This window comes from Patagioenas fasciata, chromosome 3, assembly GCF_037038585.1.
Source record: "Patagioenas fasciata isolate bPatFas1 chromosome 3, bPatFas1.hap1, whole genome shotgun sequence".
Taxonomy (NCBI): domain Eukaryota; kingdom Metazoa; phylum Chordata; class Aves; order Columbiformes; family Columbidae; genus Patagioenas; species Patagioenas fasciata.
The window spans coordinates 21,301,498-21,328,825 of NC_092522.1; the positions used below are offsets into that span (position 1 = coordinate 21,301,498).

A 27,328-nucleotide genomic window follows, 5' to 3' on the forward strand; every position below is an offset into this window, starting at 1 on the left:
CAGGCAGGGAGCCTCAGTGGGTTGGGCTGAACTGCCTCCTTCTGCCCCTAAATCCTGCCTTGCACAAAGTCCTTGCCTGTAATATGTGTGTTGAGTTTTCACCTACACTGTGACCCCCCAGGCTCTGCAGGACTCCGCCTCAAAAGTTCCCAACAGGACAACAAGAATCCTATGATGACAAAACAAACCGATCCTCAGAAATACCAGTTGCCACAATTTTTTTTCTAAAGGATGTTGGTTCGCTGTAGAACAGGGACCTCTTAGAGACCTCCATGACCTTTACTGTACTGTACTTCAAAGAGAGAAGTCAGCCAGGGTATTTTTAGGCCTTCTCTTTCCTGGAGGCGGGTCCTGAGATGCCTCAGTGAGAGCTCAGCGCTGGAGCCCAAGCGCTGTTCTTCTCTCACACACTGCAAGCCTCTGCAGAGGCCAGGCAAACCCCTGCCAAATACACCAAGTACAAGTATTTTGCAGGAGGAACAAGCTCAGGACCTTCTGGTGTTTGATAAGCGACTGCACTGTCTATTCTGAGGTATTCCCTCTAAATATTCCCTCTGAAGACTTCAAGAAGTGGAGATTAGTTGAAGAAGGCAATACCTGTGAGACGTTCAATGACATCCAGCAGAGCTTTGCCGCTGAGGTAACGCGCTCGGTGGGCAAAGATTTGCAGCATCAATGTGTTATCTGAAAGAGAAACATGTATTTCTGCTCACTCTTCCGAGGTTATAAGAAAAAAAAAATAGTTAAAAAGGGAAGGAGGGGAAAAGGCAGAGGTAACTGCATTTTGTAAAATGAAGGAAATTTATGCCGGTTTCTGAGTCCTTTACTTCTTTCCTTCAGCTTACTTGGGAGGATTTTAAATTCAAAAAGAAAAGTTCTCATTTCACATTTGTAAATCCAGAGTTAACTGCTGTACAATGAGCTGTGTTAAAGCTTCCACATCAGGGCCCTCAAAATTTAAATCACCTGTAAGCAATGAAAATGTTTTGCATCCTGGAGCTTTGCAGAAGTGACCTCCTCCCTTGTCTAAGGAAAAGGATGAGAAGGCTCAAGAGTCCACGCATCCATTCACACTTTAAGGATAAGCTGGTGTTAAATCTTTAAACTACCTGTTGGGATCTATGGACAACACTCCAAGATACTCTTACAAGAGATAATTGCTGCTCATTGCCAACACCATCCACTCTCAGGTGCTCTTATACTATCTCTGAAATCAGATCTCGGTAGAGAGACTGAAAAACAACCTGATTTCCCAATACTTGACTGCCATATATATTTTAACGTCTCCTGTGCTGCCTGTTTTGGATTTGAGGTCTTGTTTTAATTAATAAACTGCTGCCTGAATTGGTCTGCAAGCCTCCAGTCTCACTGCTTTGATAAGCCAAGCAAAGCTTTTCTTGGAGGTAGAATGTTTGTGGGATGCACTACGATACCTCGCAGTGTCACCGGGAGTGGCACCAATAGGTAGAGTAAGCAACCTGCTTCTTTGTGAACCACTACAGAGTCAAATCCCAAAGGGGTTTTAAGTAGTACTGTGCTATTAAGTGCTCCGTTTTGCCTGAGATATAAAAAAGGTAGTCCCTAACAATCTCCTTGTGAGTGTGCAGTAATGAATCCGTTCTGCTACGCTAATTAAGCTTCTGCTTTGGTAATTACACTCTTCTCATTCATCTTTTCAAACAGACACTTCACTTTTTGTCCCACCCTCTTGCAGTATTGTCAGATGCTGTTTCACATTTGCTCTTCCTCCCCAGGGAGTTACCTTACAGCTGCTGCTTTGAAAAAAGATCTGGAGGTCTTGTGGAAGCACAAAATGTTAATTTGTCATTAATATTGGTATCTACATAGATTTTCAGGGGAACACTTGGGTTTGTGATGGGTGAGGGGGAGCTGCTTGTTTTCTTGTTTTTGTAGGAAGATAAGTATGTTAGCAGTATTCAACTTTCACTTTGAGAGTTTCAAATGCTCGGTACATTTTGAAACATTAAAGCTCAAGTAAATAACAAATTCACCCAGCAGTTACTTTTGCTGCCTTGAGAGACCTAAAGACAGAGGAGCTTTTAATAGCTACTAGAGAAAACAAGGCAACAGGCAGTCTGGTTCTTACTAACCCAGCTTTAATTCCCTGTACTACGTATCAGCTAAACCTGCTGGCCACAGGACAGGCAGCCCCGCAGTTGCTGTATTGAGCAGAGGAATCTGCTTCTCCGCACTCTCATTTTCACTGCGTTCCCCTCTTTGCTATGTTGACAACTACAGGGAAATTCCCCCTCCCCTCTCTCAGAGTGATGGTTCCTCTGGGAACCATCTGGGGCTGCTGGTCTGACTCCATGCCCTGGTGTCAGGCAGTGGCCATCTGAAGGGCATTTCTTTCATGACAGAGAACAGGGCAGGACAGATGTCAGAGGAGACAGCAAGATGTCTTGGTCCCATTGCAGTTGAGCTTGATTTGCTGATTCACCTCCACCTACAAGGTGGCTCCCTTGAGTGGGATTATGGTCCCAGGTCACAGCTAATGAATGTGTGTGGTCTTCAGCTGGGGACATCCAAACCAATGCCAGGGTTAAGGTAAACAAACTATTCAGGCACTATTGGGAAGCAAATTAGTTTGGTTTTAGGTAGAATTTTGGTCTAACAGATGGGGGGGGGTGTTTTATGTTCTTTATTTGTTTGTATGTCATTTGGGGTTTTTTTGTTTCACATCAAGTGATCAAACAATTTTCTAACCAGCTTGCATTTTTGCATGGATCATTAAAGGTGGCAGATGAGGAAGTCTCACCTAAAGCTCAGAATATGAGGCATGTCAACACAGAGCCTCGGTGCAATAGCTGGGCTCTTAGCTATTAAACTCATAGGAGCAATGGGGCAAGAGGTTGTGCTCTCTTACTCTTTGCTAGGAGCATTGAACAATCCTTTAGCGTTCTGGGGTGGTTTTGTCACTTTATAGCATATGGTATGGTTTTGCTCATGCATTTTTCCAGTAGAGCCTTCCTTCCCCCAGTAAAGCCCTAGGGTCTTGAATTTTGAAATATCTGTGATTCAGTTACCTGTTTGAACTTTTACAAATGTCCACAAAAATGAGCAGAACAAAAAATATATATCCCACCTTGTTTGCTTGAGAACCTGTCTCTGAGTAAAGCCACTGTGATAAGAGACAGATGCACCTTGCTCCTGTTCTAGCATCTGCCAGCATGGAAAATTTACAGTGACCTCTTAGAATTGGTGAGAGGGGAATGACGGAAAGCTTCATACAAAACCCTGAAGGGATCTATTTGCCACATCCTCTCTTAGCAGGATTCTGCAACTTTTCCCACACCTTCTCCCACGCACCACAAAAAAATCAGTAAGGGCCAAGAGCAGTAAAGGTCTCACCCTCCTCTCCTGCTTCATGATTAGGAACAACCCAATACTTGGAATACAGAAAGGCAGCAGGTCAGCAGATTCACTGAGTTTGCAAAGCAGCTGATGTGGAGAACTTGTTAATTTCACTTTAACACCTGCCTCTTCAACACTGAATTTTTCAGGCATATTCACCCAGTGCTGCATTTTCACAGCTGACATAAGTCTGTGTGGCAAGAGAATTTACAGCAGACCTTGGCTATAGCAATCTTGCCCCATGCAGAACAACGTTTGGAATAAGCCATCATTTACAGCTTGATTTATCTTGATTTATACTTGTTTATTCTAAAGAAGTGGGAAAGAAGCCCAGCAAGAGCAAAGAGCCTCCACCACACTTCCCCCTATGTGTTTCAAGGAAAAAGCACATTCCTTTCATCTTGTTTTAGTGGTTGTAAACTTAACAGAGTGCACATATTAGAAATCCAATTCAATAAAAACAAAATGCATGCAGTTTCCCAGGAAAAACAGTCATGACAGATGCTAGTCACTTCCCTCATGCTCTTATAGTGGAAACTTAAAATAATCCCTAGAATGTCCTCTCTGTAATAATCAGATCTATGACCCAGGTGATAAGCAGTGTCCATTCAGCTACACATCCCAACATGATACAACCGATTGGAATAAAAAGAATGCAGGCAGGACTTCATACACATCTTGCAGCAGCTGGATGTTCCCACAGACAACAACAGCCATCCACAGACTTAGCACTCACTTGGCTCTGAGATGGAGGAGCCGCAGCTGGGGAGAGTCAGTGTCAGAGGTCAGCCTTACCTAGGTGATCAATGCATGCTTCCAGCACCTTCACAGCTGCAGCATAAATCCCCAAGTGCTTTGAGTTCAGCTTCTCAGTGACTGCTGCTATCAGAGAGGTCAGGACTGGGTATAAGGCATCTCCAAGTATGGGTGTCATCAAAGCCAGTGCCTCCAGCGCCTGCTGGTTCACTTTCTTGTTGCAATCCTGAAGTCTCAGGACAAAAGAGTCAAAAATCTGTTAAGAAAACAAAGGACAGGAAATCTGGATTAAAATGTTCTTGTTTCAAGGAGAGATGTAGAAACAAGCACCCAGAAATGTAAAATATAATGTTTTCTGTTAGGTCAGCACTTACTAGCACAATTTCACTGTTTTCTTATGGGCTACTCACTGTAGTGGTTGCACCTAATGGTGGTTGGAAAGATCTTCATATTTTATTAAGAGGTTTGAGTGCAGACAGGATAGTTCATATGGTGTTTCTCTCTATATTATTTACATTATTATTTACATAAATCATCGCTACAAATCATTAAATTAATCCCATTTTAATAATGCAATATCTTTGGTGCAGAGGTATGAAAACAGGTATTTATGATACCCATTTTTCCATAAAGTTGCCTCAAGTACTGAGGGCAGTATTGATTTTGCCAAAACTGTGGCTGGATGTGATCCAAGTTTTGTTTTTATCTGTCTCAGAACCTGCATCTGGAGGAGTGCAGGGCTCTGATGAACTCTTCAGTACCCAGACCATTTGTCTAGCTAACAGGTAGACTTCTGAAGTTTAATGTGTTGTGTAGTTCTCATTAGAGCAGGTTCAGTCCCTTGACAGCCACATTATCAGGCACCATTTGCTGGAAAAGGGGAAAAAAAACAGCTGCTGGGAGGAAAAGGAAGAGATCTGTCTCTAGCCATTGTCTTCCTCTTTCCAAAGGGAAAAAAGGGCCCACAGGAAGGGTGAGAATGGTCCCAATCAGGAAAGGGATGAGGATAGAAGTAAATAGGCAGAGTTGTGTCTGCAATAGAAGAGAAAGTTTACAGGAGTATCCTTTAATTTTTGTTTTTTTTAATCAATGCATCCTGATACTTCTCCTCCACCCCAACTGATTTCTCTTCTAGGGAATAATTTCCAGCCTTTCAGTGGCTGTATTTCCTTTGTTTTAACCTAACTGGTAGTAAGATACAGCAAAAGCTACAGCAACAGGAAATTCTGTCTCATGAACAGCACCAAGAGACACCTACCAGAGAAATACAGTTGGACTGAAATTGCTTGCCCTGATGCCTGGAGTTGAATGAAATTATTTGGGGTGAGAAGAGACCAGCCTGTCCCAGACAGCTAGTAGGTAACATAAGACGCACTGTTTTAACTTTACTGGTACAGGCTTGGGAAGGGACCTAACAGGAAAGGAGCGATGGAGATGCCCTACCTACCTGGGAAATGTTAGTGGAGATGAGCTGGGGGTTGTTTTTGCAGTGGTCAAGGAGGAGCAGCACTCCCTCCATTCTTGTCTGAAAGTCCTTAGCTGTCAGGAGCTTGCAAAGCTCCTGGCGCTGTTCAGTCTCTTCCTGTGATGGGCGACGGGCTGTCTGACGGGCTGTCTGACGGACTGTCTGACGGACTGTCTGACGGACTGTCTGGCGGGCTGTCTGGCGGGCTGTCTGGCGGACTGTCTGGCGGACTGTCTGACGGGCCTTCTGACGGGCTGTCTGAGAGGGTGGCATGGGTACATAAGAGACAGACCTTAAAATGGAAAATAAAAACAAAGTTAGACCTTTTGGTGATAATATCTCCCTTTGGTTAATTGTGAGGAATGCAACTTGAGAAGACTTCCTAATGATGTGATTTCAGCTAGATCTTTATCTGAAAAGCAGCTTTGATCTCATGACAATCATTACAGGAGACAATCTGGACTTAACATTATCACTAGTGCTTACTGAGGAAAACCAAGGCACCAAGGATGGGATGCATCTCATTTATCTTCAGGTGTCTTCCCAGGTACTCATCCAGCTTCCCTATGTGTGGAAAAGTAGGCACTACAAAGTCTAAATGCCTCATCTTATGGCAGGTGTCTGTATTATAAGGAAATTAATTGTCCTGGAGAAGTGCCTCTACAACAGGTATGGGAATCTGGATAAATAGCTCAGATGCATCTGAGCAGATGAATCCTACCCAGACAGATCAAGGGGCATAACTGAAGGGATCCAGAGGATCAGTAACAGAGGCAAAAACTGAAGCCAGCCATCCCGCTACTGCGCTCACATTATTGCTTCCTTAGCAGCTGGATCCACAGCTTGACAAACCCAATGGGAACAATTCTCTTGGATCAGCCTCTCTCTGCCATGAGCACGAGAAGCTCCTAACCCCACTACTGAGGTGTGCGGTGATCTTCCTGCCACTGCTGAGCACAACAGAGCTAAATAAATCCACTCTGTTATCAGAGAAGGGCAGGTACAGGTAGCTCTCTCACCAGCATGGGGAGACAGCAAGGACCAAACTCCTATCTTGAATGCTGACTGAGGCACAAGGGAAAAAAATATGCTGTCCATCAACCAACCAATAATGGGTCTCAATGACATGAATAGCTACAGAGTCCACATTGATATGTCTCTTGACCAGAACTACCAGTACTGTTTTTGAGTCAGAAAGCAATGACTCAGACAGGCCAAACAAAATGCATAGGAAGTGCTATTTTTGGGAATGGCATCTTGGTTCTAGAATGGGACTTCTCATCAAATCACCCATCTCAAAAAGACTCCACTGAGATAATAATACCCTGATTGAAATTACTTGTCCCAAACCAAACAGCAGAGAAATGGCCCTCTCGCAGCCTCCACAACACTGTCCTCGCCACCGCACTGGATTTTCTGAACTAAAACTGGTGGGTGTCTCTTCCTCTCTCTCAATTTTTGTGGAAAACCCTCCAGAGAACTTGTGTTCAGCCTAATGTAGAAGTAGACATTTTTGATCACGAAATATTTGTGGGGCAAGGAAACAATCTCTGGTACCCCTTGTCTCCACCAGAAAGATTTGTTTGAGGAAGAGACATGCAAAGCTTGTCATGTGCTTTGTCAGATATAACAGAAGTGCTCAGTACCCTTCATTAGAAGGCAAGTTGTCCTGGGGCATCATCAAGCCATTTTTCTTAGACTCCTTGGCAGAAGGAGGTTTCTTAGACTCCTTGGCAGAAGGAGGTTCCTTAGACTCCTTGGCAGAAGGAGATTCCTTAGATTCCTTGGCAGAAGGAGATTCCTTAGATTCCTTGGCAGAAGGAGGTTCCTTAGACTCCTTGGCAGAAGGAGGTTCCTTAGACTCCTTGTCAGAAGGAGATTCCTCAGACTCCTTGGCAGAAGGAGGTTCACATTCATGGTCTTCTGTCCCCTACACAAATATATAAAAAAACATGAATCTATAGAAGATAAAAGAGGAAATTATTTGTTTAAAACACAAATTATAACCAGGAAGGATCACTGCTACCAAGAAAGGCTTAGGAAAACATTTCCTAACTTAGAGAGGGAGATGGGCCAGAGATCCAGTGATGTCTACTATTTGTTTTCAATAACATAAGGTAGGTTATAGGTGCTACCATAATGGGCAGCAATACAAAATCCAGAATTCATTAGTCTTGTGCACAAGAATAATGCAAACTGTTAAGGAAACAAACTGGTGGGAAACATTTGGACTTTCTGGAGGGTGGCCCATTGTGTTGGGAGTTAATTTGGTTTACGCTCATTCTCCCTATCCCCGACAAAGGCACATGCCTGTCTAGAATGTAAATGAAAAGGAATGAAAAAAAATAGGGATGATTTTCCATGGGATGCTGAATTCATGAAGCTTCCTCCGGCTTCAGAGAGCATAACAGCAGGGCAGTGTTCCCAGAATACACACAATATGCGTACTAATTATGATTGCCTTGTGCATCTTTTGTATATTTGGAAATTTTTTTGGCACTAATACTTCATCTGTTGCAAAGACTCTATTACCTTCAGAAGCACTATTCTCCCTTCCTTGCTTTATTGGGGGGTGTGGGGAGTAGCATTGGGTTTTTTTAATGCTTGATGGTAGAACCATTTTCTCCTACTTTCCTTTCCTGTTTGTGGCTGATATTCAAAATACACCCACTTTCTTTCTAACTATACTAGTTCATTCACTGTCTGAAGATAAACAGGCTAAGGATCAACAGCTCATTCCCAGGAGCAAAATGATTCAGCAGAAGAAGAATGAGGTAAAGAAAGATTATATATGTTTAATCTCATATTAGCAATCTCAGTACTAGCATAAAGAAGACATTTCTCCTGCCAAGCACTTACCTTCCGCTTAATCATTGCCATAACAGCTTCCAAGTCCCGTGAGGGGGCAGACTTTTTCAAATAACTATCAAATTTTGGATGACTCATCAATAAATTCAGCATCTTCCGTCCATAATATCTAACATAGGAAAAAGAGAAATTAATACAGACTACTACTGTCTTTTCTCCCTGGCCTTGTGAATAAACGAAGGAAAAGCGTTAATAAACTGATATTTTAAACTCATCATGTGTAATACCTGCATGAGGAGGTATTACCTCTTCAGCAAAGAGATTTACCTCCTCTTACTGCAACTGCACAATGCTACCAGCTGAACACAAGAGGAGAACATAGGGTAACAGGAAAATACAATTTCACTCTGAAACTGGGGGTATGCTTCTGTGGAAGCGGAAGATCCCATGGGACAAGTGAAGACCACCTCCTGCTTGGATGTCATGGCTTATTTGCAGTGTCTTGCTGCCATTGCACAATAATTTACTTCCCCTTAACTGACAGAGAATCTAGGACAGATGACCTCATGCTTACTATTTATTATTCTATACGACATGTATGCACATGGGCAGCTAATTGATCATGTGTTCTTCACATCTATTAATGGGAATATAATTAATAATCAGACTAATGGTTTGGTTTGGTTTTTGGTTAGTTGTTTTGGTTTTGCTACTATGAAACTTCAGCTACTGTGAAGAGGAAATTTGGACGTCATTCAGCCACAGCCAACAACATTATACAATGATTGGGAAGAAAAATTTGTGACTACAATAGGCAATTAAATCTGCAGAAGGGATTTAGAATGATTGAATATATCACTTGAAAACAGCTGGATTTTTTCTAGGACAGTCTTAACCTTCCCAGAAATAGATGTTTGGGACCATTCAGTGACGAACAGTGGCCAATGCTTCAGCTTTACATTGCACACGTAAGGTGAAACAGAATTATTTGACTGCCTAATCTGAGCTCAGCTGATCTGAATAAAGAATCATTCAAGTCACAGGAATTTGTCAATGGCCTCTCTTGCTGGACAACCTCATCTTACTCAGTACAGTCATCTCCCCAGACGTTATCCACACTGTGAAGTAACTTTTTAAATTTTACCTTCCACTCTTTTGTGGTTTTATAATTTATAGCCAGGCATCAAACAGTTTTCAAATTTTAGGAGGTGAAATGAAGATCATCACCTTGTGTCCTGATGACAGTCCAGAGCAAGATTCACCAGCGTGTGCACCAGCACCTCAGTACTGGTAACTATGCCCGAGAGGAGTTTATTGGCTCCAGTTCGCTCCATCGCAGTCAGTAGGTGTTCGGCTGCAGTCTTGCGCACCAGGACATTGCGGTGTCTGCAAACAAGGCAACAAAGACTGGGGTAGGGGGAAAAAGAGGGCCAGAAGCACAGGCCTCGGTCACAGCATGGTCCCTGTCATTGCTAGGGAAAGGACACACAAGTTCTCACTGCCATTTTAGCCACCTGTAGGTGATTTGTCCTCAGATAAACACAAAATTGGCATTGTACAGAGAGGCTACCTGCAAGTAAGAGGAAGGAATTCTACCTCCCTGGACTATTTGATACTTAATTTCTTTCCTGAAATTTAGTCTAGGAAAGAGGGAAATGAAAGACAATTTTTACTGACTCATCAGAGGGCTCCACTACACAAACAGAACTGTAGCAGTCCTGGGGCTTATTCCACCTGTTTATCTCCAAATCTGCAGAGGGAAATTTTTCACAATGAGAACAATCAGTCATTGGAATAATCTCCCCAGGGAAGTGAGTTTCAGCTGGACAGGGTGCTGAGCCACATTGTCTAGACTGCACTTCTGCCAAGTAAGGTTGGACCAGATGGTCCAGGTGGTCCCTTCCAATCTGGTACTCTGTGATTCTATGATTTAAGGCAGCATTTGCTTCAGTTATCCTATGGGAGTCAGCCTGTGAAGGCACCTATAAAGCTGCTCACTATCTCAAGGCTGACTTGCAACATCAATTTGAATAGAAAGTAGAGATCTAAGGACATGACGGTCAGACAGAGCCCACTTAGTAGGAGCTGTGCCTGCTGAGCCGCACCCAGCACGTTCTCCCCAGTGTGCTCCATGTGTTAGCAATTAACCTCCTTATTTCTCAAGTTAATGGCATAATGATGATGCATGGCTTTTCTCAGTGCCTCTGTGGTTAGCGTTGTGAAATATCAAAAGGCACTCACTGCTAGAATAGCTATTGTCCCTCTTCCTGCAAAGCCACAAGACTATACCACCACGCATTGCAGGAACTTTTGCTTCCCCATCATTCACCACATCTCACCAGCATTGACATATTGTGGGAACAAATAGGCTGCAGGAGGGCAGAAGTAGATGCAAGAGGAAGGGAGAGAGGTTTATGATCAGAGAATCTAATCACCGAGTTCACAGAAGATGCAGGAGACAGGACCCTTCCCTCCCATCAATTCCCTTCTGCCTCCCATCCCTTCCCTCTACCGACACAATTCAAGGTGAAGGATAGCACTAAGAAAAGAATGACGTACTGGACTCCACTGGCCATGAGAGCAGTCATTGCTCGTGCAGGAGTCACACTCCCCGCCATGAGCCCCAGGGCTTCATTGGCTGCTGTCTGAATGAAGTCGTTGGAGTCCCCCATCTTCTGCAGCAAGACCCGAGCAATCTCATCCACCTTGTGGTCCATGTCCTTCTTCATGGTCCTGAAGAGATCTCCAAGAGTGTTGATTGCACAGCAACACACCTTTGAGCGGAGATTGTTCACCTGGGGAAGTCATGAGGGGAAATGTAAGAACCACCCTGTAGAGAAAATCAATTCTCCAGGTGAAAGTCCCATGAAACAACATGACTTCTCACTGTGTCCAGATGGAATATAAGAGCACAGTAAGAGCAGAGGACCACAAGTACAGGAACACACTTACTCTGACGCCAACTTCTTCTCTCTCAGGCCCACTTATACAATTTTAATGAGACTGAAGGCCTAAAAATATTGTTTAATCTAGAACTAAGTGTGCTACTCAACCCATAATGTGCACTGCTTTGATTTTAGACCTTAAAAAAAAATAAAGGCAATGGCTGTTTTTAAACTATAAAGGTACAATTCATAAAGACAAGACAGAGGAAAAGTAGTACTTTCTTCCTGTCCAAAATCGCAGCACTGGCAGTTTGAGCACTCAACGAGGAAACTGAAAATGCAGGCTCAAGTGTACAATCAGGCTAATATGCAGCATGGACTTGAAGTCCATCTACTGCTCTGCCTGGTCAGGAGAACCCCAGCTGTTGAACTCAAGGTACTCAAGCATTTTGGAGGTCACATATAATTACAGCTGCAACCCATGGGGTTTTGCAGCATTCAGGGCTGTTCTTGGGTGACCCTTGCTTCCAAAAGTCTCTCCCATAAGGGTAAGGAAGAAATAACTGAGAGTCACGTGCTTCATTTGAAAAATACTTTGAAGGACAGACCAGTATTTCTTTCTGCCAGAATTAGTTGTGCCTCTTAATAAAAGAAAACCATATAAGTGCTAGAAGTGCTTGTGAAAGCAAAATCTGGGACTGGAGTGAAACAAAAGCTGAAAGATGTCTCTGTGCATGATCGTAGAAGAGAGAGGAGGAAATTTCCTCAGAAATATAAAAGTGATATAAAAATCAGATGAGCTAAGCTGAAAGGGCTTCTTGCCCTAAGCCAGATCTCACAGGGGTAGAATCTGAGTCCTGCATATCTAAACAGAAGGGTTTAAAGAGTCCAACAACACAAGGAACATTCAAGCTTCCAATGTCATTAAATATTGGAGAGGAGGAGTTGCTTTCATGGAAATAAGCTGTCCTACTGTCTTCTGCAAGCAAAGGAAAATTTAATATATTTGGCAATCATGCAGTAAGAGTACAAGTCTGTGGCCTGAACTGGCTGCTAAGTGCCAAGTTGGAAATACAGCCACAGATGTTATTAATTAGCTTAGGGTGAGACCTCTGTGTTCACTGAGAGATGAGACAGTGAAGCTGTGTGTGACTGCCTTGCTCACCCCACAGCCAGGCTGGTCTAAGCACCCAGTTGCTGCTGTGCAAATTTCCACAGGCACACAGAGTCAGCAGTTTAGTGGAAAGGGCAAATTGCCAAAAAGCAAGCAGAAAGGAAGGAGGAAAAAACATCATCAGGAAACACAGGAAAATAAATACCTGCAGTCACTCACCCAGGTTGCTGAGGAGGAGGAAGAAGTGGGAGGAAGCTGGGAGGCAAAAGCTGCAGTGTTTAATTACAGCTTGGCAGAGACTTGGGCTGTGGCAAATCACCTGCAGTTTCTGTATTTGTATATTGCATGAGAATGACACCTACCTCAAAGAGAAGAGACACAGAAGCCCTGCATGCCTGTAAATACAGCTATATTGTGCAGACAGATCATATAGATAGGTGACATAGCCCTTAGAAAAACAGTGAATAAAATAGTGATGAAGGCAGACACCCACGTAAATGAAGAAGCACGTATCAACTCTATGCTCTCATGTACGAGGTGCATAGGACACAATCGAACATAACATTCTTACCTCTTTGATAACTACCAAGGAAACATCATGAAGTTTAGAAAGAAGGACTTCTGAGTGGGAGACAGCCAGGCATCTGATGCTGGTGAGTCCCTTCACTTTCTCCTCCCTGAAAGGCAATTACCAAAAAGATCGACTTTTCTCACCACCCAAGAACTTGGCAGCACCCTCTAAAATTACCAGGGTGTCAGCTCAAACAAGCACAGGGAGGTGCTTCTTATACAGCACTTAATTAAATTGTGGACTCGTTGCTACAGGATGCGGTCGTGTTCAAAAGCACACATAAATGCAAAAGGCAAATAGATGGTTTCAGAATGGCTGGGTTAATTTGCAGCTGTTAAACAAGACACCCTTCCTGAAATCACTGGCACACAAAGTCTCTATGTCACTGCTTCCTAGAAGCTGGAAGACTGTGCCATGTTTCTGTTTCTTGCATCCTCCCTGTACCCTGTGTCTGAGAAACAGTCCCGTCTGGCTGTTACTGGGGCGTTTTCCCTCTTCGCCATCCCCATAGGGCAATGCAGGAGGGAGAGCCTTCACTGCCACTCCATAGCTTGAGTTTGCACTCTACAATTTAGTCTTGTTCCCCACAGCCTCGCCCTCCCCTCCCCCAAAAAAGACAGCATGTCATAAAATACTCCATACCTGGGCAAGAATAGACAAAAAGCTGGATTTTCCAGAAAATCCCTACTTAAAATAACACCTAATACAGCAACATGTTATTTAAAAGTAGTAAAAACCCACCTCTTTCAGCATTTTCTTAGTGAAGGACCTGAGCTACATGAAGACATGTTACAGTCACTGGTTCACCAGGGCGGCAGGGCAGGGCTGGGCATCCACCCCCACTGGGGTCCCTGAGTGTAACCCAGACCCTGCAGCAGCTCCCTGCACCTCACAGGGCATCAAACAGGAGTGGGAAAGAGAAAGGAGAGAGGGGCAAAACAAAGTGATATTGCACAAGGAGGTACATCATGGAAGACTTTTCATGGTTATCCCAGTGTGAATGGAGCCTTAGTGCACATATGCTGACTCAGAAATCAAAGGGAAAACCAATATCACCTGAAATTTGCTGAGTCTCCTCCTGTCTGTGTTCAATTTCAGGACACACTGTGATTATCAACAAAAACATCTTTGGCCCATATTAAGCAGTGAAGAAGAAAAAGTTTCATTCTAAAAGTGCAAGATTCCTGAAGGATTTTTTTTTTCTTTTTACTTGTCTTCTGCCACAAGGCTTTCAGGGGAAATGACAGGCTGAGAAACTCCGTACCACATCTCAGTCCATTTCTCAGAAATAGGAACTCCCCATAGGTGCTTCTGGAACTTAGCTGCGGGAGGACCAGAGATAAATCCTTACTCAGTCCCACCCGGGCCAGTGACCTGAGGCACCCAAATCTGTAAACTCAAGACCACTTCCATCCTGCTTCTGGCTTCAGCCAGCAAATCATCTTGTTGTCAACTTTCTCTCTTCCCTGAAGGTTTCATTTGCAGCTACGTGGAGCAAAAAACCAACCTAGGAAACAGCAGGGACCTGCTGTGGCTCTAAGACTGCTATGGACCAAGGCAAATAAAAGGCTGCTCTCACATCTTTATATTGTGATTACTTTGGAGTGGTTTCAGTAGTTCCCTTGGGACATCTGGGATGTCTGGGCTCAGAGGCACTAGAAAAAAGGTTCTAACTTACCTTTACACTGAGAGGGAGAAAGACTGAACAGGGGGCTTTCTTACCAGTCATCGCTGCTGAGCCATGTGAGAGCATTGAGCAGCACCTGCTGTGCATTAGGGTAGGGTTTGGCTTCCCGGGCGTCCCCGCACTCTGGCTCATCTCTCCCCTTGGAGGAGTCCAGAGCAATGGGCGACAGTGAGTTCACTGTAAGGAGAGTGTCAGACATCAGCATTGCGTACCCCAGGGTGAGGCACCCTGCCACCGAGCAGATGGCAACCCAGTCCCCAGCCAAGATTACATATGCGCGCAAACTGGCATTGATTCAGTGGCTTCCCTGCTGTCTGGTTCATTTTTCCAGCACCCAACCATCTCACATTCATCCCCAGTTGGGCATCAGCTCCTTGTGTGAACCTGAAAATTGCACACACTGAGCCAGCTCCCACATCTGGATGGGTACCACAGCCAGCTTGCAGATTGATAGTGCTGCAGGGCTTACACTCACCAGGAGCCAGTGCTGCTCAGCAGGACTTGCTACCCCAGGAGTAAGCTCCTGAGATGTGCACATACCTCCCTGTATCACCTGCTGTGACCTGAGGCAGTGAGGACAGAGGGACCCTGTAACTTTCTGAGGAAACATCTCCAGCTGTCCCCAGCGAGCACCAAGCCTGAACAACCAAGTCCTGCTGGGCTTGGTCAAATCCACAAGGAGCAAGTGCCAGGGAATAGTGATACCTGACCTGCTGAGCCTGACAGCACCTCTGTTCCCATTTATTTCAACTATTCTGGACAGCAGGCAGCTAAGTGCACATACATTTTAGCATACCATTGGGAAAGTAGTAGTTTATGGATTTCACTATTTTCCGAGCATGAGGAATATTTACTATTTCAGAGGTACCCATTGGCTGTATTTTGAAGATGCTGAGGTGAAATTTATTTGTCATCAAATGTATTTGTTTGCAAACTATGCAATGCCTAAGCTTTCTCTTGTGGAAAAAGGCAATTCCTAGTCTTGATAGTTGTGACAAAAAAAAAGCCTTCCAAATGTGAACTGAGAATAAAAATATGTAAATATAGATGCAAATTGTTGGCAAATACAGTTTCTTGATGATAAATATACCAGGTATAAGAACATTCAGATGACAAATGCATTTGTTATGAAACCTATTTATCATCAAAAGCATTGTAGGTCAAAAACTTCATGCATTGCCTGCAAAAGCTCATTTCCTAAAGTGTAGATGTAAACATCTGAGCTGTCTAAAAGTACTGAGTATAAATATTACATAGAATCTAGGCACTACTATGGACTCTGTAGTGTTTTTATGCTACCTTACGTGTTCTATGAAGTATGGAGGAACTGTAAAATCAAAAATATTCAGATGGGTACTAATTTGGATGTTACCAATACTACTATCACTGACATCAGTGACATATGTACATATGCACAAGTATGTGCATATACACAACTATATTCGAGGTGAACGGAGAGCCATGTCAGGCTAGTTCTGATCAGTTTTGAAAACTGGAGTAGCATCACTAGGAAGGAGCATTCAAAATATCATTCTTAGTTCCCTTTTTCCTAACTCTTGGTGCTCAGGATCATAACACAAGGTAGGCCACCCACAAAGGAGAGCTGAGAATCAGTATGCTCACTATCTGCTGCATATTTGCTGCAGGGAGTGAGCAGCCTGGGAGCACCAGTAACCTCTCATGTACGTCTTCTGCTACAGAGAGCCACTGTATTTGGGTGGGCTGACCAAAATACAGTCGGAAATACAGGCACTGCTTGTTCCCAGTTTGCATTGCAGGCAGTGGGATGAGAGATGCTACAAGTCGTTAAGCACTTCTAGATGCAATAGAATGAATGTATCACTTCTCTAATTTCCATGAAGAGGCAGCCCTTGCTGCGATAGTAGAAAAACTGGCTGCAGAGCCAGACAGCAGCACAGGCTAACTGACCATGGTGGTACACATATGTGCATGGTGAGCACACCCTGCCAGACAGTACTGGAGCTCAGTCCTGCAGTTACAGCTGCTTCCCAGCACCAGTGTTATGTTTTGGACTATCAGTACTGGCAAAAGCTATAGCTTAAGGCTTTACCCCTACTTCATGCAGCTCAACTTCCCAGTGGATGTGTAAGCACCAACTGCTCCAGTATCACTGAGCTGGAATGGATCCAAAGGAGGTTTGCTCTCAGTCCTCTGAACAGGCTTTGGACCTGAGATCTTACCTGTGGTTGAGGAGTGAGGCAGTTTGTGCTCCTTGTGCTACGTACTGGTGTGGGGGCTGCAGGGGAGCAGGCTCACCTGAGGAGTTGCGTGGGACGCTGCTGTTCTTGTTGATGACAGGCATGCTGGGCAGTGCGGGCCTGTTGAACCGCTTCCTCAAAGCAGTACCAGTGCTCTCTTTGCCTGTATTGCGCATGCTGGGAGCTGTCCCATTGACAGGTGGTGGGCCAAAGCCTGCAGAGACCAAAAAGGATCTTGTTAAGAGGAAACATCTGAACAGGGTGGACTATCCCTCAACAGGGGGCTTGGAAAGGGCTAGAAGTCTTGCTGGAGCTGGGTAACATCTCTTTGTTATCCCAGACAATGATCACACAATGTGGTGATGCTTTCCGTAAGAAATGAGGAAAACTCAGTGCTGCTTTTCTTTTGCTTTCTTGTTTCAGAGGCTGGATAGGGAAGTTACATTCTAGAGGTTCCCACCTCAGCACTCCTCACTAGTACTTCACAAAATAATAGCAAGAAAAAGAGCAGAGAACCTTGTCTGATGCCCTTGGGCTGAGTGCTGACACTTAAGTTTGCTGCTGCTGTGCTCAAGGTAGTGCGTGCAGCTGTACAATCAGTGTCTGTCAGCTGCAATTAAGTCAGCAATGCTGCTTGCTCATGTGGGTGAAACGCAAGCTCTGGCTAAGGGCTCCAGCACAGCTCTATAGTGTGAGCTCCTCAGCAAGGAGTGGGGTGAGCAGGATAATCTGTCCTATCATGTGAGCAAGATATTTTGTGTTTTAATTAGATACAGTTTGATTTTGTTTCTTCCAGGGGCACCTTGGTTGAAAAGCCTTCTTTTGGACTCACCCATTCACCTTTCCTGGAGGCTACTCTCAATTAGAGAGTCTGAATCCCCAGTGTAGTTTGCAAGACAGAATTATCCAGTCTGAAAGACTTCATAGGAGAAGTGGGGAAAGTGATTTACTGTGACTGACTCAGTATGGGCCGGGAGCAAGACACATCATGCCTCTGTATTTTTCTTTGAAAAGTGGAAATAAGTCCTGTGTAAGCTTCCACTCAGATGCAAGTTTAACAGCCTTCCAGTCCAATTTCATAGACATTTGCAACACTATGTAGTAAGTAGCAAGCAAGCAAACAAAAAGGCTCACAACTATTGCAACCACTTACTTTTGTTGGCTGCATCCCTGGGGTCAGTGTTCAGTGCAGGGAGCTGCAAGGGCTTTTCTGTCTCTTCCTCCCTCTCCCTAAGCACAATCTTCCTCTCTCTCATTTTATTGTAAGCTGACTTGCACAAGACAACGCGGATCTAGTTGCAATGGAAATAAATCATAGCACATGAAAAAAGATGCACAAACCACACACAACACCTCATCAGGAACACAGTGGTAGCGTGTCATCTTCTTTACTGCAGCTCCATATACATCTCAATAGTTTCAGAAGAATTCCTCCTTCCCTCACCTTGGCAGACAATTACAGCTAGTGATATGTAACACTCCATTGCCATAACCTTCTACTGGCCCAAGATGCTGTTTCTCAATCTATGTCAAGAAGACCTGCTTGAACCAAGAGAGTCATAGCAGCGCTCCAAGACAGATTAAGAGCTCACCTTACTGTGAGCAGGTGGTTCAGTTCCTACAGGCTATGGCAGGGGAACAAAACCCATCTGCAATAACCAGCAATGAGAGGTAATTTGCTGCTTCTTAACAGTCATGGCCAGTAATTGCAGTTGCTTCTCACTTCCTTGCTTCTGAATGACTCAGCTGCTCTCTGAGAACCCAGAGTCCAAAAAAGGAGTCATGTGAAAACAAGTTGGAGGAACATTGGTCTTATTGAATAGAAAAACTGTGAATGAGATGGCTGTGAGATACAGCAAGAAAGGTAACTAAGGAAAAGCAAGGTCTTCTATTTTATTCTGCAGCCTTCCTTGCATTCAACATTATAATCTTTGCTTCTGTGCTTCCAAGCATGCACTGTGCACATGTTCACTGATGTGTAACTTGCCCTGCCATTCAGATCTGCTCTAAATCGGCCTCCGCACATAAAGAATGCTTTTTGCCTAACCTTAGCACCGCCTCTCAACCAGTGACTTCTGCACCAGGGAAAATACTCAAGTAATTGCTCTGTAGTTGTCAAATGTATTCCAAATAGAATCTGCTCCGCAAGAGGGGAAGATTATGATTTTCAGTGACATTTTGTGCTAAGCACTGAACAGTCATTGAAAAGGAAGCCTGCTCACCCCTGTCCTTAGCCATTACCTTTTCATTGCTGATCTTGAAGTCATCGACACTCAGAAGGCGAGGCCTCTCACGATGGTTTGTCTCCTTGGCCTGTCTGAGTGGAAGGCTTGGCAATGGGACCACAGGTTCACGCAAACGTCTGGCAGACTTCACATCACGAGCAACGCGATGCTTGATAGGAGGCAAAATGGGTTCCAAAGTCTGGACCTCTGATAAGACAAGGATATAGATCGTGTATGATAACAGTAAGGAAGATAGCACCTTTCCAAACAGATGGCGTACTACCATATTGCACTGGCAGCAGAAATGACATTGCTTTGTTGGCCACCAGACTCAAACCTACTGTGCGATAAAGGCCTCAGCCCTTGGATTCTGGTGAGCAGCTGTGTTTGATAGAGAAGAACAGAGAGATGGAGATTGCTCTTGCCAAAAGGGTTTGTCTCTGTTCCTATCCATTTTGATTTTAGTAAACATCCTCTTTTCCCCAGTTACTAAAGAACTACTGGGTTTTAATAGCTATATTTAATAGTCTTTGTAGAGGTAAGAATTAACATTTCCTCCTCTTTGCTGGAATATTTTAGAGGGCATTAAAAGAAAAGCTTAGGATTGCTAGAGTGTTACCAAAAGCAGAATTGTGCTCTTGAAGCCAGAATTCATTTTCCCCAAGGGGTTTCATTCTAAATTGCAGTAGGTCAGCCCACTTTCTGGGCAGACTCACCAAAGGCTGATTTTCTTAATGGGAATAGCACAGTACAGCTCATTCTGAAATACTCTCCAAAAAGAGCTATTAAAACTCGGAGAACTAATCATTCCTTACATGGCTTCACAGATGATAAAATCATGTGATAGCCAAGCAGTAAAAAAGGAATAACTTTCTTAAATCAGGAATTTTTTCCCTGCAGAATGGTCAGGTCAATAACAAAAGAGAGAGAAAGATGGTTTAATGATATATCTCATTTCTAGTCTATAATGTATCCATCAAAAATGTCACATTACTTGCTCAGCAATAGTTCTCCCTAGTTGCACCCAGCATCCTAGCTGCATATCAGCAATAAAGGAATCATTCCTATTGGGAATGCCCATTATTTGTCAGGACTAATACTGAGCTGAGGGACCAGTGGATCTTATTGCTTCTTCTGCATCAGCACAATTGTTTCTCAAATTCCCATCTCTCCTATTGCTACAAACCCACAGACGGCAAAGGGGCAGCAACGGTGTCATTGAGGTTTTCAGGTTAGAAGTACTGGCTGACACAGATGCACCAGACACCAGATTTTGTCTTGCAGAACTCTAATTGCTAGTGACAACGCAAGGCAGGGAGCAGAGGAAAGTCAGTAAGCATCTCCTACCCAGCCTCAGTGTGCAATACTGACATATGCACATAGAGTGGGGGAAGAGATTTGTAATCGTAAACCCAGGATATGTGACTTGGGGTAAATGAGTTGCAACAAGGAAACCTCATTACTCAGCATTGAATTTAGGCTTGTACTTAAAAGGACAGAGAGCTCAGGTCCTGCGTAGGCTGGATCCTTAAGTCTCTTTGTAAAAGGAAAATTCACAAGGACTTGCTATCATACAAGGTTTCACTATTTCTTCCAATGCAAAAATAGGCTCTGCTGATTAATCTACTTCAGATCTGAAAGGGTTCAGTTCAGAAGCTGCTCAAGATAAGGTTTTCTCCTTCAAGTGTTGGAGGAATGAGTGGGCACATTTCTCATTTCATGCAAAATGCCTCATTTTTCTCTAATCTTTGTGACATTAGAGAGCATGCTGGGGGTTAAAAGGTATAAGCATGAGTTAGGGGAACATTTTCTTTTCCTCCTGTGCATTTGCAGGGCCCCAAGGTACTCTTCTAGCTCCTGCCATTCATAACTCCATGCTGGAGTCATTTTCACTGGATCAACAGAGCACATTTCCCAGTGGCTGGTCTCTGAGGAGCCATCTGAGTGCATCAAAGAATGAAAAAAGTTACAGGACAGTTTTCAGCTGAATTTTCACATTGCCATCCATGAGTCACCTATGTTCTTTTTAGGGCAACCATGCCCTGTACCCACCTTGAGATTTAAATGTCTTCTCTTCACTTCTGCTGCCTGATCTTGACCTTAAGAAAATTGAGGACAAAATAATATATGAGGATACAGAAGGAGAGGCAAACTTCCTTAGCAAGATCCATCTGATGAAGGAGAAAATGCAACCCATAAAACCAACAATACACAAAGGTGATTAATTGTCACTAAATTTTCAGCTGCTGGAGTCACACAGAACTGGTCAAGCTCCAGCTGAAACACAGGATTTCAATTTGGGCCTTAACTATCCAATTCTGCTGTCTCTGCTTTCGGAGTTGAGTGGCTCTCACTGTTCATGCATCCTTTCTGAATCAGCAAGAGATGTTAAGCCAGCCATAAGTCTGTATTGAGTGCAGCTACCTTTATAGTGCTGTAGAAGCCTAACATTGCTTGGCCATGCCTTAAACTGATGGCAGTATCTTGTTACACATGGAAATACCACTGCTGTCTCCTGAGAATAATCTTACACCTCCCTGTTCTTTTTAGAAGAAGGGTTTTTCCAACTCAGCTGGTAGGTAAGTATACTCAGATTGCACTGTAAAAGCTATGCTGAAGCTTTTGAATTGGAACTATATTTCTATGACTCCTTATTTATTGTTATAACTAGGATAAAGCTGACAGCTAGATTTCCTCACGCATATCGAAGCAAACATCTTTCCATCAGTTACAGCCCCATAACTGTTCTCTAGTACTTTCCACCCTTTGATCTTAAAACCATATGCAAATATTAGGCATCTATAGAATTAGACATCTATAAACAGAGATTTATCTGGGCTTCCATTTTACAGTGAAGGCCCAGACACAGAGAAGTTATAATTGATGCTTACAGAAGCAGCATCTGAATTTACAGACAGCTCTACAATAGTCAATATTTGCCCTAACATAACTTTGCAGGTACAGGTATTGGCAAAGATCACACACAAAACCAGATGCTGTATTCAGATCCATGCAATACAGTTCCCAAAGGGTGCCACAAAGATTACAGAGTGAATCAGTATCAGAGTTCAGCAGAGGACTTGCTTTTAAGTTCCTCTTAAGTCCTGCCTCCTCCTGTGCCCCACTACCCAAGATCTTAGAGGTGGCTTTGAGTTGATCTTAGAGTTGGTGAGAGTTGGTTGAGTTGCTTAGAGCCAATCTTAGATGTTGGCTTTGACACAGTGCTGGTCACCAGAGATACAGAAAGTGGTGAAAGTACAGAAGTTTGCATAAATATATTGAAGAACTGACCGTGGAAAACAATCTCACAAGATGAGAAGTGTGAGATGAAAAACATATTGGAGAAGCGCACACTTTGGCTTACCTCATCTCTGGGGCCTCTTCGAAATCCGCATTCTGAGAGCCTGCAGCACTGTCAGGAGTCCCATCAGAAGATGTTGCTGACTCGGGGATCGGGGAAAGCAAAGCCATTCCCCGTGGCTTGTTCCCATTGTCACCACTGCAATACGAATGCAGCAGGGAAGCCTGGAAATAGTAGAACAGTGCTCAGCTGGAGCATCCAGCGTTCCCCGTTGATGCCAGAAGTAGTTTAGCCATGCTCTTAGCTAGGACATACCAGGAAAAAAAAAGTCAAACTGGTGGAGCAACTTGACCTAGGATGGGCGATGTAAAGGGAAGTGATGAGGGAGAGACAATGTCCCCATGCTGTTGCCAGCTCTCTCCTCTCACTCACCTCTCTAGCAGTGGCTGCTTTCCCACCTGGTATCCATCTGCTCGACGTAAGGATGTTCTGCATGCCATTGCTTCTATAAGCCTTTCTGATGGTAAGGGAATGGGCTTAGATCACTAGCCTCTCGTCCCTAAAGCACCTACCAGGCATTGTTGAACTCCAGCCAAGTCCCCACGTAGTCATTCTGCAGGCTGACAAAACCTGCTTTCCTCAAGCCCATCTTTTTTTTTCTGCTTTCTGCCTTTCCCCTACTAGCCCTTTGGCCCAGATTCTACTGTGCTCTCTGGATACTTGGTGCTCTCCAGCTCCCACACAGTTAATTTCAGGCTCACCATCATTTTCTGAAGTTCAGCAGAGCTCCCACCCTGCAGCTCTGTGTCTCTGCCTGCTGAAATTACTTCAGGCTCTCCCTGCCATGGCTAGGAAGGGGATGGAGGGAGTGGAGGCAGACATGCACCCTTCCTTAGTATCCCATCATTCTTGTCACAGATAAAGAGCCAAATCAAGACCTGTTCAAATTCCAGTGAAACCAACAGAGCCAATGTCAGGGATACAGTCGGCCCTGTATCTGCAAGGCTGAAATCAAATACATTAGCCTTTTATTGGTTATCCAGTTTACAAAAATTGTTTTTCATCTGCCTTCTCCTTACCACCACAGCAAACCCAAAACAACTGCAGCTTCTATCCATCCTGAAAAAGTGGATGGAGTCTGGACTCCATTACCCATGGCCAGAGTTGGCAGTTCCCTTCACCTATCCCTGGGCAGAACCATGGGAGATAATGAAGCTGCACGGAAGCCACTGAATGTGGAGAGTTACTGGCTGTGTGCTGTGAACAAGCCAGGGCTTGATGCGGCTGTGCTACACGGAAGGATTTCCCTGAGACACCAGAGACAAAAGGAAAGTAAACAGAAGCCGCTCTGCCCTCGACCCAGGCTGCAGGAGGGGCGTTGCCGCTGCGCATGAACAGTCTGTGAACAGTGCCCTGCAGCCAATCACCATAGTGGGGGGGGATGAGTGACTGTGAGTGTAACCAATTGTAGCCTGCACTTGCCGCATGGCCTTTTGGTATAGAGTATATAAGGCTTGGAAAAACGTGGTCTCGGGGACATTGATATTCAGTGTTGTTTAAGAGTATACCATGTATACAGAAACGTGGATTTTACTAACTGTAGAAGAACATGCTTGACCACGTGAGACACATTTAGTTGCTCTGATTCATTGCTGGTGTGTTCTCAGTCAGAAAACACAGCAGGAGCCACTAGAGAGCACAGAAACTATTCTCCTATTGATACAGACTGAGGACATCAAGTCTGCAGCATGCATGTTGCAGAAACAGCCTGAAGCACAATGTCCAGCTGAGCACTTTCTTGGCTCAGCTGTTTCCCTGGGCTCACACTGCAGAAAAAGAAGATCTCAGAGCTCTGCCTACTGGAAATAAACTGAAGACCCACTACACATGATTTGGCTTGCTTTCCTTACTTTACATCCTTCACTCTCTGACATCAGCTCCGTGTTATCCTCATCACTGGCATCATAGTCTGTGTCATTTTCCTCATGCTCCTGCTCTCCATCGCTTAACATGCAGGTCTCTGAGGAAATAGGTCTGTTCTGGTTGGGAGACATAGTCTTGGAGGTTTCCAGGAGCTTCGGGGAAGGTGATCCGGAAACTACTGGCTTCAGGGTAACCCCCTCAGGGTCATCACAGTCAGTCAGGCCTGCAAAGCAGAGACACAAAGCATAATAGAAGCAGCACTGCAAACATAAAGCACCTGAAGCTAGATATTTCATTGGACAGATTTATTGGAAACTTCTAAATAGCTGCACAGGGAAACATGCTCATGCTGGCAGCCACTTGAAGCAGGCCAGTGGACAACACTTAGGCACTCCCACAGAGCCACCAGAGGAGCATCCTGGTCCTCTGAGCTCCTGTCGAATAACAGAGAGCCCATGGACCTGTGCATATCCAGAATTATTCACCTGCACATTCACTCTCCTGCTCCTCTCCCTGCCTCACAGTTGTACACCCCTACAGCAACAGGGAAGGTTATTGCAGGGGGCACAACTGTTCCCTGGGAATGTGCACTAGCTTTCTAGGCTGGGAAAAGACCCTTCTTCCCACAGGAGAGCAGGCAGGTTCCCGCCTTACCACTGTATGAGGCTGACAGACCGTCAGACATCCTCCTCATCTTCAGCTTGTCTTTGATCTGGATGGTACCCGGGTCAGCGCTGCTTGCCTCCCTCTCTTGGGGGTCCTGGGTCGAGGCTTGGTGAGAAAGGTGGGGGTGGTCACCTCCTTGCCCAATGCTGAAGTCATGCACATCAGCCTCACTGGCCCAGTCATCCGGGAGAGGATGCCTGATTTATGGCAGTTGGGCCACAATCCCTGTCCTGGCTGGCAGTGGTAGTGATTTGGCTACTGTTGATGAAGGAGAAAGCGTAATGAACTAATGATAGCGAGATGTGATGCCATATGCACCACTGAAGGAGGACAGGATCATCTGCAGCTCTCTGTCAGCCACCTACTCTGATGCAGAGCCAGCACATGAGGACTGACCTCCACGGACCCTTTCTCCCTGATTTTTTATTTTTTTTCATTTGGCTGAGGCGACCATTGCACATTCAACCCCCTTCCATCCTCACCTCCTTCTTCAGTAGTCCAACTGCTGCCACAAAACCGCAAGTTTGAATCAATGCTTCTGCCTCGCAGAGCCTTGTATCTGGGTTTGAATTTGGGAACGCTCCCGTAGTAGACAGCAATTGAGGTGTGGTATTTAGCTTTAAAATAAGAACAGTACAAAAGACTCAAATTCACAACATTTGATATGGAGACAAAAAAAAACCACCAGACACTTTTTTTCACAGAAGATTAACACACTAGTCCTGGCCTCTGGAATGGTCACTGTGATGTGTGCTCTCAACCTACACCCAGCCACACCAGCAGCAATATGGTACAGGCTCCAAAGGAGACAAAGGCCTGAGCTTTAGCCAGGCCAAGAACTTATTTTAGGAAACCCACAAGAAAATAGAATGGCAGAGTGAACAATGATAAGTTGTGGGTGCAAGGAGTCTCATGCAGACCTTTCCCACTGTATGCAATTTGACTTCAAGCCAACCACTTTATTCCATAAATATGACAGCCTGGGTGAGCCTACAGTGAGCTGTCTCTGCTAGACAAGCGTGGCTGTAGGGCAATGATCTTTTACTATTCACTGATCACTGGATAAGCACAAATTTAAGTTTTATACTAATCATTTAGCTCAAGTAAATGCATTTGAAATAGAATTAATCACTAGATTATAAGGTTGTGTAATTTTTAAGATACTGTCTGTCTCACTTTACTTAGTAAGCTAAATTTGCTGAAATCTTAAACTGTATGTTGTAAAGTTCTGCTCATATTCACTGAACTTGTATCTACTTAATGAAAACAAAAGCAGATACAGACAATCATGGACACGTAAGACAAGGCCGGTTTTGTACTTTGCTGAGCGAAACAGGATTCATTTCAACCAAATAATGCCTTCAAGGCCAGCACAAAGTGGCTATGGACTATAAACATGTCTGCAATTAAACAAAACAAAGGCCTGTCTGAAGACGATGAAAGAATCCAACGAGAAGCAAGAAGACCTCAGATTCAAATAATGCTATTGGACTGAATAATTGCATGAGGGGACATAAGCAGGTTGAGATGCAGAATGGTGAAACTTTTAAATCCTAGGCAAGCAATATAAAGAATTGCATGTGCCCATATAATCCTTTCGCCATAAACACCTATAATCCCTGGCCTGTTTTCCTTTACCCTTTGTGTCTCTTAGACATAAACTGTTGACCTAGTCTGGGGCTAAGTTTGGATCTAGCCACACCTAGACTCCTCTGCAAGAAGGAGTTTAGAAAGCAAGGGGATCCCTTCTGAACCTCATGACTCAACGGGAGGGCCTCCCTCTACCCTTTCACATTTCCTGCCCCCATATGAATCACTCTAAACAACTCTCACCCAATTCTCCTTGATATCTCCTTCACGCAGTAGGTAGCAGAGTACCTTTTGTCGCTCTCTTAAGCTGCACTCTAAGTGAGGTAAACACTGCACCGTGGCAAACTGTGGCAGTCACCCACGACAGTAACCTCAAATGATTCCGTTGGTTGGTGCACTTGCATTCCAGCATTGTGACAGCTCAACATTCTACATATTTGCATATGATTTGCTAGTTGTCCATCCATGACTGCAGGATTTCTTTCCTCTCCTTTCAAAGTGTAGACAACCCACAATGGTCTCTAGAGTTTGGCAATGTCTAATAAGTAGATACTTTCTGAAGTTATAATAGTTTGAAAGTCCTTCGTTCCTGTAATTCCCACTCCATTTTGGATTGAGTTTTGATTTGGTTTAGTTTTAGATTTCTCTTCACAACAAAGAAAATACTAGGACACAAACAATTAATCACTAGGTATCATAACTAAAAGAAGGTTTGCACTCTGCATTAGATGTCCCCATTGGCG

General features: G+C 44.2%; 1 protein-coding gene across 1 annotated transcript in view; it reads right to left on the reverse strand.

The window, feature by feature from the left end:
• LOC136099663 (TOG array regulator of axonemal microtubules protein 2-like) overlaps positions 1–27,328 on the reverse strand; it is a 35,905-nt gene that overhangs the window by 1,901 nt on the left and 6,676 nt on the right. Inside the window, exons 3-18 of the mRNA XM_071807273.1 lie at positions 25,478–25,612; positions 24,317–24,552; positions 22,470–22,630; positions 21,158–21,204; positions 19,122–19,312; positions 18,034–18,172; positions 16,939–17,094; positions 14,697–14,838; positions 12,975–13,080; positions 10,964–11,199; positions 9,632–9,790; positions 8,456–8,573; positions 7,243–7,526; positions 5,579–5,888; positions 4,171–4,387; positions 598–684 (exon numbers count right to left, since the gene is read on the reverse strand). Coding sequence (XP_071663374.1) covers positions 598–684; positions 4,171–4,387; positions 5,579–5,888; positions 7,243–7,526; positions 8,456–8,573; positions 9,632–9,790; positions 10,964–11,199; positions 12,975–13,080; positions 14,697–14,838; positions 16,939–17,094; positions 18,034–18,172; positions 19,122–19,312; positions 21,158–21,204; positions 22,470–22,630; positions 24,317–24,552; positions 25,478–25,612 — 2,724 coding nt within the window. The remainder of the gene's footprint in view (positions 1–597; positions 685–4,170; positions 4,388–5,578; positions 5,889–7,242; positions 7,527–8,455; positions 8,574–9,631; positions 9,791–10,963; positions 11,200–12,974; positions 13,081–14,696; positions 14,839–16,938; positions 17,095–18,033; positions 18,173–19,121; positions 19,313–21,157; positions 21,205–22,469; positions 22,631–24,316; positions 24,553–25,477; positions 25,613–27,328) is intronic.